An 11,144-nucleotide genomic window follows, 5' to 3' on the forward strand; every position below is an offset into this window, starting at 1 on the left:
AGAATTATTAGCTGTAGTTTTTGCTTGTGATAAGTTTAGACCTTATATTGTTGATTCAAAAGTCACAATTTATACTGATCATGCTGCAATTAGGTACCTCATGGAAAAGAAAGATGCTAAGCCAATGCTTATTAGATGGGTGCTTCTTTTGCAAGAATTTGATTTACATATTGTAGATAGGAAAGGTGCTGATAATCCTGTTGCTGATAATTTGTCTAGATTGGAAAATATTGCTTATGATCTTGTTCCTGTTAATGATAGTTTTCCAAATGAACAATTGGCTGTAATAAAGGTGAGCTCGCGAGATAGTCCTTGGTATGTTGATTATGCTAACTTTATTGTTTCCAAGTACTTGCCTCCAACCTTTTCAGCTCAGCAAAGGAGGAAATTCTTTTATGACTTGAGGCATTATTTTTGGGATGACCCACACTTATATAAAGAAGGAGTGGATGGTATTATGCAAAGATGCGTCCCCAAATATGAACAACAAGAGATATTGAGTAAGTGTCATGGTAGATTTTATGGAGGACATCACGCCGGAGATAGAACTGCACAAAAGGTTCTATAGTCAGGCTTTTATTGGCCAACTCTCTTCAAAGATGCAAGGAAGTTTATTTTATCTTGTGATGAATGTCAAAGAGTTGGTAATATCTCCAGACGCAATGAAATGCCTATGAATTGTACTCTTGTTATTGAACCATTTGATTGTTGGGGATTTGACTTCATGGGTCCTTTCCCTTCTTCGAAGGTAACACTCATATACTTGTTGTTGTTGATTATGTTACTAAATGGGTGGAAGCCATACCCACAAAAAGTGTTGATGGTGAGACCTCTTTAAGAATGCTTTTAGATGTTATTTTTCCTAGGTTTGGAGTACCTAGATATCTTATGACTGATGGGGGTTCTCATTTTATTCATGGTGGTTTTAGAAAAAATCTTGCTAAATATGGTATTAATCATAGGATTGCTTCCGCTTATCATCCTCAAACTAGTGGGCAAGTAGAATTATCAAATAGAGAAATTAAATCTATCTTGCAAAAGACTGTTAATAAATCTAGAAAAAATTGGGCTAGTAAGTTGAAGGAAGCACTATGGGCTTATAGAACTGCTTATAAAAATCCTATGGGTATGTCTCCTTATAAAATGGTTTATGGCAAAGCTTGTCATTTACCTTTAGAACTAGAGCACAAAGCTTATTGGGCTGTAAGAGAACTTAATAAAGATCCTAAACTTGCCGGTAAGAAAACGTTGCTACAATTGAGTTCTTTAGATGAATGGAGAGGTGAAGCTTATGAAAATGCTAAACTTTTTAAGGAGAAAGTTAAGAAATGGCATGATAGAAGAATTATTAAAAGATAATTTAATGTTGGAGATAAAGTCCTATTGTATCGGTCTCGTCTCAGATTTTTTGCAGGGAAATTACTCTCAAAATGGGAAGGACCATATGTCGTTGTGGAGGTGTATCGTTCAGGGGCAATAAAAATTGGTTTTCTGAAAGGTGATGCCACACAAGTGGTGAATGGACAAAGACTCAAGCATTATATTTCTGGAGATTCTTAGAATGAAGATATTGATGTTATTCAAGTGGTGACTCCGGAAGCTTTCATCAAAGATCAAATTGATAGTTCTGCAGAGTTCGACTTCGAATAGGTAACAACTCTGGTAATAAAATGTCTGTGTTTAACTTTTCAAACAATGTTTCTGCTATTTTTAGAAAATATGAAAAATTACGAGATCGAATCGGAGCGGAGGAGACGCACGAGGGCGTGCCCCATAGGCCGGCGCGGGCCCCACCCTGGCCGCACCGCCCTATGAGGACAGCCCCTCGGAGTCCCTCTTCCACTCCGGTTCGACCTGGTACTTTCCTTCTGTCGTGAATTTTTTTACTATATAATCCCCCGGACCCCCCGAGGTCCGTATATCGTTTTCTCGTCGTGTTTTGTTTCGAGCTGTTTTCTGCCAGGATCTGTTTTTGATCTAGAAGCACCATGGTATCCAACAACAAGGGCAAGGATCCTTTTGAGGAAGATATTCAAGACCCCAAGTTGAAGGAAGAAGTCAAGAGTGAAGATGAAGGAGAAGTGGAGGAAGACCCGCGTGAATACCCGCGTGCCACCGTCGCAAGCATCGGGGTGGTGGCAAATCCTTTCAACCCCAAGAGACGTGCACGAATTAGCACCGGAGGAAAAGTCCCGCGTCGCTTCCTAGCTCCAAGGACATCTCCTCCAGGCATCGACAACCCCTTCTACACTCTAATTCATAATAGTCAAATTGAAAGGATTCCCAAGGCAGTATTGCCTAGCAGTTGGGATATGGATCGGTCTGACACTGCAGGAAGGGTGAAACCTGAAGCTGAGGAGTGGGGAAACAACTCTAAGAGTTGGGACTCGCTGTCTGACATACTTCTTAACCGCGTCGAGCACAATTCAGAGCTGATCCGCAACCTCAGTTACGAGATTGATGAGCTAAAGGAGCTTGTTAAAAAGCTTATCAAGAATTCACCGCCACCACCGAAGGAGTAATTCATCATTGGTATTGGCACCCCCTTGGTTTGTTCCAAGCTTGGGGGAGTGCCGCGGTATCACATCATCACTATCTTTTACCTTTTTACTATCAAGTAGTGTCATATCATGAGTAGGGAAGTTATCATATAAGATGGTTTGCAATATGGAAGTATCTCTCTTTTAGTTGGTTATCTATGTATCCCTTGGTGTGAGTTATCGTTATGAAATATTAATGAGAAGCTTTATCATTTACTTTTTGCACACCTTATTTTAGTTTGCAATTTCTGTTATATGATTTGTTCGGGCTATGCAGCGGAAAAAGAGATTATGTATTCTCGCTGGAATCAATCACACATTCTGCCCCTAAAGCGCCAGATTCAACGACAACAAGGACTAGGAAGATACGGGCTAGTTTGTTTTTTTAGGGGAAGGCTTTATGCAAGATATGCATGTGAGTAGGTCAGTATATGCGTATTTGCCAATAGAGGAAAACACGTAGTAAGTAGGCTTGCTTTTTCGTAGGGATAGGTAGCTTGATAGGGGATGCCTGGGATAGCACATAGGAAAAGTATAGAAGGCTTGTTATTAGTATTGACATCACTTTGGGAGCATCAAGTAAATCTAATTGGTTTTGGCAAACTTAGCATTGGTCAATAACAACAATACTTTGAAGTTTAAGCAGAAAAGAGGGAAATACATGTAGATATATTATTTCATTATCTATGTTTCTTGTTAGCTAAGGAGTTTAGTATTCTGAAGTTAAAATTATTTGTGCTTACAAGGAAGATGCATGATTGTTTCTATCACATGTATATTTGTTTGTTTCCCTCAACTCTTATGCTTGCTAACCAACCTTGCTAGCCAAAGACCTGTACTGAGAGGGAATGCTTCTCGTGCAACCAAAACCTTAAACCAAACCTATGCCATTTGTGTCCACCATAACTACCTACTATGTGGTATTTCTCTGAAGGTTATCAATGATTATGAGGAGATTACTATGATTGAGCATATAAGATCTGCCATACAAGCTCTAATATAAAGGCTTTACTCGAAAGACAAGAACAATCTGTTAGTTGTTCCCTGACCAAGAACGAAGTTTGCCATCACCAATTATGATTTCCTATGCACCTTTATTTGTGATTTTCCTTTACTTGTTTCAAGTCGAGTTATATGAGGAAGTTGTTCACTAGAATGTATTGTGTGAATTAATGTGATGCTTCTTGTTCGTATTTCATTTATTGACTCTTCACTCCATAAACATGTGGTCTTGTTTACCGAGTTCAGTTTCGCTTGGGGACAAGCGAAGTCTAAGCTTGGGGGGGGGGGGGGGGTTGATACGTACATTTTGCATCACTATTTTGTATCATAATTTACTGTTATTCCTTGATATATTTCATATTTAGAGATGATACTTATGTTATTTCACCTATTTTGCATGTTTCATGATTATTGGAGAATTACTCACCGGAGTCAGATTCTATCTGGAAAAAGCACCGTCGGGATACAATATTTCTGAAGATCAACAATTGACGGAAAATATACCGAAGCTCCTATTTTCGCAGATGACGAAGCCAGCCAAAAGGGGGAGCCGAGGAGGGCCGCCATGGGCCCCCCATAGGCCAGCGCGGGCTCCAGCCTAGCCGCGCCGCCATGTGGGGAGGGGGCCCACGACCCCCCCTCGGCCATCTCTCCTTCGCGTACTTCATCTCCCGAAAACCCTAAGGCAAGAGGAGGCATCGAGAATAGACACAGCCGCCTCTGCGGGGCGGAAAACACCAGAGAGAAAAGAGCTCTCCGGCAGGCTGAAATCTGCTGGGGAAATTCCCTCCCGGAGGGGGAAATCGTCGCCATCGTCACCGCCATCGAGCTGGACTTCATTGGGATCATCATCATCATCTCCACCACCGACATCGCCATCTCCACCGCTGCACCTCGTCTCCGCTGTAACATTTAGGGTTGAATCTTGATTATTTCATAGGGGAAACTCTCCCGGTGTTGATTACTCCTTGCTATTGATGCTATTGAGTGAAACCATTGAACGAAGGTTTATGTTCATATTCTTATTCATCATCATATCACCTCTGATCATGTTCCATATGATGTCTTGTGAGTAGTTCGTTTAGTTCTTGAGGACATGGGTGAAGTCTAAATATTAGTAGTGAACTATGTTGAGTAATATTCAATGGTTTGATATTTAAGTTGTGGTGTTATTCTTCTAGTGGTGTCATGTGAACGTCGACTATATGATACTTCACCTTTATGGGCCTAGGGGAATGCATCTTGTATTCGTTTGCTAATCGTGGGGTTGCCAGAGTGACAACAACCTGAACCCCTCTTGGTATATCGATGCAGGAGGGATAGCAGGATCTCAGAGTTTAAGACCGTGGTTAGATTAATCTTAATTACTTTCTTGTATTTGCGGATGCTTGCAAGGGGTTTAATCACAAGTATGTATTAGTCCTAGGAAGGGCGGTGCATTAGCATAGGTTCACCCACACAACACTTATCAAAACAATGAAGATTAATCAACTATATGAAGCGAAAGCACTAGACTAAATTCCCGTGTGTCCTCAATAACGTTTGGTCATCATAAGTAGACAAACCGGCTTGTCCTTTGTGCTAAAAAGGATTGGGCCACTCACTACATTTATTACTCTCGCATTTTACTTACTTGTACTTTATTTATCTGCTATATCAAAACCCCCTGAATACTTATCTGTGAGCATTTACAATGAATCCTTCATCGAAACTGCTTGTCAACACCTTCTGCTCCTCGTTGGGTTCGACACTCTTATTTATCGAAAGTACTACGATACACCCCCTATACTTGAGGGTCATCAGGACGCTACCCGCCGTCTAGCAGATCCCGTAAAACAAGCCCCCGCATCGATTTTTTACAGTTTTGGCTACAGGGCGGCTCTTCGCCCCTTACTTGTACGGGGCAGGTGGCTGAATACAGGGCCAACCCTCATCCCATTTCACTAGGGCGCGTGGACATTTCAGAATTCTCAACCGTTTTCCCTGCGCCGTCGCCATAGCCACCCACACGCCACCGCTGAAAACAGAATATTCCGTAGAATTCTGTTTTACGGGATAAGGATACGGAGTCTGCTAGCTCGGACGAGTTTTTGGCCAGCGAAAAGTAAATACAGGATCCTCTATTCGTGTTTTAAAAGGTAAAAAAATAAGGGGTGTGTTAGACATGCTCTTAGGTCAGCCGGTTAGAGAAGTGTTCGCCGCCGGTTGTGAGCTCGTAACCGCCAGCAATCGACCCCAAAATCCCGCCTCATCCTTGGATCGTGGTAAGCACCATGATTTTTCGTGAGCTCGTAGTACTACACGAAATCCATCCTTCATACGACCTCGTAGTTGATTTATTTACTGGGCGACATCAATGACCTTGAAGCTGAGTACTATTTCAATTGTTTATTCAGAAATGGCGACTTCGCCGGCTCGCAGCAGGCCGCGGCTCCCGCCGCCGGCGATTTCAGCGGCGGAGCTCCTGGAATCCCTACCTCCGGCGATGCTCGACGAGATCCTCTCCTGCCTCCCCATCCGCGACGCCGCCCGCACCTCTGTGCTCTCCCGCGCCTGGCGCCGCCGCTGGGAGTCTGTCCCCTACCCCGTCCTCAACTGGCCCCGCGGGACGCCCTCAGCTCCCATCGACGCCGTCCTCGCGCACCGCACCTGTCCCGTCAGCGAGTTTCGCCACCAGTACGTCCCGGAGACGGAGTTCCACCTCTCCGATCTCTGGCTCCTCCGCCTGGCCAGCGTGGGAGTTCAATCCCTCTACCTCAAGTTCAAGTGGTTGAAGGCGGATGGGATTGTCATGATTCCACACTTCCACATGCTCCACCCCTACATCTTCTCCTGCCTCGAGCTCGCCGTTCTCGACCTGGAGGCTTGCGACTTCCCCGATCTGCCGTCTAGCTTCGCGGGCTTTCCGAACCTAACCGCCCTAAGCCTTTCCAACGTTGGATTTCCCCAAGGGTTGAGGGGATTGGAAGTGATGATCTCTTCATCTTCGTCGCTTCAGAGGCTGCGGCTTGAGAATTTGAGGATGCCTGAGGAGTACGAGCAATGGGTTATTCATGCGCCCAATCTCCAGCGTCTTCTCATCACTTCAGATCTTGTTTACGGGTGGCAGATCGATCATCTCCCGTCACTTGAGGTAGCAGAGGTCGAACTTGGACACTACTCCGATGCCCAAGAAATCGTGAATCTTATCTCTCCATTGGATCAAGCTAGGATTCTCCAGCTCAGCATGCCGGTAAATTGTTTTAATTCCATTCCTCTTGACCCTTGTTTCTCTGCAATCTGCATACGTTGGTTAGTTGCACATAATTTCTCCTTGTCACTAAAGGCTGGGCAAGGAACCACAATAATCTTTCGCTATCCTATAAAACTATATGTATATGGGCTATTTAATTGCTAGACACTAGCCAAATTCTCAGACTCGGCCTAGTGATGTTGGACATTGTTTCGGGGGCTAATGCTAAGGTCCTCTAACTAAGTCAATATTCAGATTAATAGTGAAATGAAGTCATTTTCTTTCACATGACTGCAGACTACCATAGTCTCAAATTCAAGCTAATTTACTGCTGCATATGCTTTTTGTTAGAAAGCTTCCTATGCTGTTGAGTAGTAGGCTAGTAGCATTTAGGGATTTGGGATAACTTGACTTGCGAACAGTCAAATGTGTGCCTTTTATTTTTCCTAACTGGGTGATAACTTCCATAATATTGTGAGCTATCCTTTTTATACCCCATCAAACATATCGCATTCCCTGGAGTCTGATATTACATATCTCTCAGTTACCGATTATAATTATATAACGTCAAATATAGTTTATTTAGTTTATGCACACAGCTTAAACTCATATATTATATTACCTTGAAAGATCTTATTTTATTATCCATATGTTATTCATGTTGGCAGTATAAATTGAAAAAGTGGCAGCTGGACCTATCCAAGGAGATAAATATAGTATTTGTTGCATGTTTTGATATACATATTTGGTTGTGGTGCATGGTATGTTGGTAGACTAAGTCACCAAACAACTGCACTTATATGATGGTTAGAGTTCTCTTCCTTCCAGTGGTTCTACCATTCAGTTCTCCATCCTGGCATTAAAATCTACTTAAGGCAACGAAGCGTTGAATATTTTAGTTTTTTTGCATGCTCACTTCTCTGTAGTTCTCAGTTATGACATGTGAAATTAAGCTGTGCTAATTGGATGGTGAATAGCTGTCGTCTTACCATTTAGCCATCCTATTAATGATCACCTTTACATGCATATTTTTGGCATCTGTTTAACGTTTGAATTCAAATCTAAAATAACCCATCCCAGCAAATTAGCCTCCCAACTTAGAGTTGCATATCAAATACATTGTCATCCTACTACCCTGGCATCCAGAACATCAAATGTAGCTTGTATGCCGTGCCGGCGTCATGCCATGCACAAGGAGACTTCAGGAATATGACAGTAATTCTGTGCACATAGAACAAGTCATCCGGTGACTGGAACCATGACTAAAATGAGAAATATATAATATAACATCATATTGCTGAGTTTGTCTCCTTGGTTGCTGATATGTGGTATTGTGGTGTTTGGACTTGATCGGACTCACCTATACAGTACAAAAAAATTCTGGTCATTTGCACAAAAAATAGTTTTGGTTGCTCTGATGTGGGCTCAATGCAGTTGTACTATAAAGTCTTGTATAATAGTGACTGGATCATTTTTTTAGTTTGTAGTATGAACATTGATTGACAATGGTGCGCATGATTTACAGAATGGTTGCAAACATTTGAAGTTTCCTGGTTCATCTGTCAAAGGTCTAAAATACTAGGATACTATTTAGGGTTGTCGATATCTGCTGAGAAGTATTCTGAGGCACATTGAAATGTAAAGACCGAAACCAACTATCTGAAGTTGCAATATATTAATTGGTGCTTGTGGGTTCATTGCTTTGATACTCTGAATATATGTCAGATCATTGTGTTGGATCTTGATAACCCATTATGCATATATGTAATTTATGCTCATACCCCCCAATGAACAGAACAGCTGAGTACATAACAGAAGAACAATTGCACAAATCTAGTTTACATCACATATTTCTTGCTTGATGTCTAAAGTTTCACCTATGTTTCAGTCTTCAATGGACAATCTTCTGGAGGGACTCTCGCGATCCTTTGTGAATCTGAAGTGTTTATCACTGCATATACCATATTGCTGTCTATCTAGCTTTTTATCCATTTTCTGTCTAGCCAGGAAGGCTCCTAACCTTGAAGTTTTTGATATCGAGGTAATAATGTTAAACGTAGTAGTTAAAAATTAAAAGATTTTTTACTCATTATTTGTGCTAGTTTCTGATTGTTCTTGTCCTTACATTTAACAGCTCGGTTTCCACTATGAAGAGGACGAGGGAGTCGATATTAACGTTCTAAATGCGCAACGGGCTGTTGATTTGTTCTCGAGTCTCACAACCGTTCATATGAAAAATGTGACTTGGAATTTATATGAGATGGCTTTTATCCAGTTTGTTTTGTTGGAGGCAAGACAACTTGAGGTATTTAGTATTCATGAATCTAGACTGTGTTTGAAACCCAATCAAGCTGCACTTGCACTTGCAGAGGTTGCACAGTACATGAGATCTTCTCCAGCAGCTAATCTTGTCATCAGCCAGATGCCCTAGAGATAGTTTTGGGCGTTTGTAGTTTGTTGTAGGTAAGTAGGTTGCAGCTTTGGTGCTAGACTGTGCAATGGCACCGACGCAACCACCTGGTTACATATGTAAGTTAACTCTATGACCAACATAGAGTTTTGAACTCTAGATGATATTTCTTTCCATGTTTCTCTTCTCAGTTGGGAAGCTGGAGGTGCCGAAAGAACTACTTTATAACTCTGCAGAGGTAGTTATATTTGTCGGCCCCTAATTATTGTACTCACCTAAAGTTTCTGGTAAATATACTGTGGTAACGTCTGTATGTGCAGTACAATCTTTCTGTTCTCACATGCATTACGAGTTCAGTTCTACAGATTATGATGTTCAGTTTGGTCAAAAGCATGTCCGATTTTTTTATCTGTATTCCATTGTTGTTGCGTAAGCCAAGATGTAGCCAAGATGTTCTGATCTCGTGTAAGAATTTTTTCTGTTACCAAATCCTGCCCAAATCAATTTCGGTGGCATTATTTGCAGACTAGAGTGGATAATATATATAGCTGATGCACCGCCAAAGCTTTTCCTGTAGTATGACTAAAAACCATAGGAATTTTTTTGTGCAAACTACTTCTCCACGAGTCCTTTTTGTGCAAGTTAATCAACCTCACAATAAAAATTTCTTGTTTCAGAGTCTTCTGTAGCAGCAAAAACATGCCATGATATTTTAATTTCAATAATATTTCACAAATCGTGCTAATCAAAGTAACCCCTGAGAATTGAAGACAGTGCTGATATCCCAGGTAAACCATAGATCATCAAATATGCACGTAATTATACACACAACCCACCTTATTCACAAGAGGCTCACAAACCACCGTGCAAAAACCAACCCAAATGTAAGAGAGATGTAGGAACAAGAATGAATAAGCAGCCTTGGAGAACCCCTCTTGGAGGCTGGAAGAGAAGAAACGGAACTGAGAGCATCTCCAGTCGCGTTCCTCAAATCACGCCGGATCGAATATTTGAAGATATTGTTGCTTGGTGCCGCGTTTGTGGGGCGTTGTTGCCCAGTCGTGTCCCCCAAACAAAGTCCTAATGTTTTTTTTGTTAGAGTATTCGAAAATACAAACATTTTATTAAATATAGCATACAAATAAATATGTTTGCTAAAATTGTTCAAATTAAATCACAACAAAACTAAACAAATATAATAAGTCGCGCTAGATCAAGGTGCGTTCGCATTTGATAATCATTTGACCCTCCACGGATACTCAATGAGATCATGTTGAAGTTACTCGTGAACATTACTGTCACGAATTTCTGCGTGCATGGCGAAGAAATTAGCAAAATCTGCAGGCACCTCATGATCAACCTCCGCAAGAGGGTCTGACACTCATAGGGACCAACATGTGTCCTGACCCGATTTTTGCGGTCATCCTCGATGATCATGTTGTGTATGATCACACAAGCCTGCATCACCTCCCACATTTGGTCGTGATACTAGCTTAAAGCAGGGTACCGAACAATAGCAAATTAAGCTTGAAGCAAACCAAATGCCCGCTCGACATCCTTCCCGCAAGCCTCCTGTTGTGAAGCAAAATGGCAATTCTTCTGACCTGATGGCACCGGGATTGTTTTGATAAAAGTCGCCAATTTTGGATACATACCATCTGCTAAATAATAACCTTTGGTATATTAGTGACCATTGATCTTATAGTTGCATGGTTGAGCATGACCTTCCACTAGTTTGCTGAACAACAGAGACCCCTGCAACATTTGTTGTTATTGTGTGATCCCGTCATGCAAAATAAAGAATGCCAAATCTATATGTCATAATCTGTCACAACTTCAAACACCACACTGCAATATCCTTGACGTCATTTGTATGTACCTTGCCAAGCAAACATGCAGTTCTTCCATGACGAGTGCATACAATCGATGCTTCCAAGCATCCCAGAAAATCCTCTCGCTG

At 41.7% G+C, this 11,144-nt stretch overlaps 1 protein-coding gene across 1 annotated transcript; it reads left to right on the plus strand.

Annotated features, from left to right (window-relative positions):
* The first annotated feature begins 5,940 nt into the window (after positions 1 to 5,940).
* Positions 5,941 to 9,501, plus strand: LOC124660762 (F-box/FBD/LRR-repeat protein At1g13570-like). Its single transcript, XM_047198587.1, has 3 exons — positions 5,941 to 6,774; positions 8,663 to 8,815; positions 8,909 to 9,501. Exons 1-3 carry the CDS (start codon positions 5,941 to 5,943, stop codon positions 9,203 to 9,205), a joined length of 1,284 nt encoding a protein of 427 aa, XP_047054543.1. The 3' UTR covers positions 9,206 to 9,501.
* Positions 9,502 to 11,144: the final 1,643 nt, after the last annotated feature.

This window comes from Lolium rigidum, chromosome 1 (genome assembly GCF_022539505.1).
Source record: "Lolium rigidum isolate FL_2022 chromosome 1, APGP_CSIRO_Lrig_0.1, whole genome shotgun sequence".
In the NCBI taxonomy this organism is placed as follows: domain Eukaryota; kingdom Viridiplantae; phylum Streptophyta; class Magnoliopsida; order Poales; family Poaceae; genus Lolium; species Lolium rigidum.

Bases quoted from the DNA above. Each gene is read 5' to 3' on its own strand.
- LOC124660762 (XM_047198587.1), top strand. From the start codon at position 5,941: ATGGCGACTTCGCCGGCTCGCAGCAGGCCGCGGCTCCCGCCGCCGGCG. The intron at 6,775-8,662 runs GTAAATTGTTTT...CCTATGTTTCAG, and splicing joins TTCTCCAGCTCAGCATGCCG to TCTTCAATGGACAATCTTCT. The intron at 8,816-8,908 runs GTAATAATGTTA...TACATTTAACAG, and splicing joins TTGAAGTTTTTGATATCGAG to CTCGGTTTCCACTATGAAGA.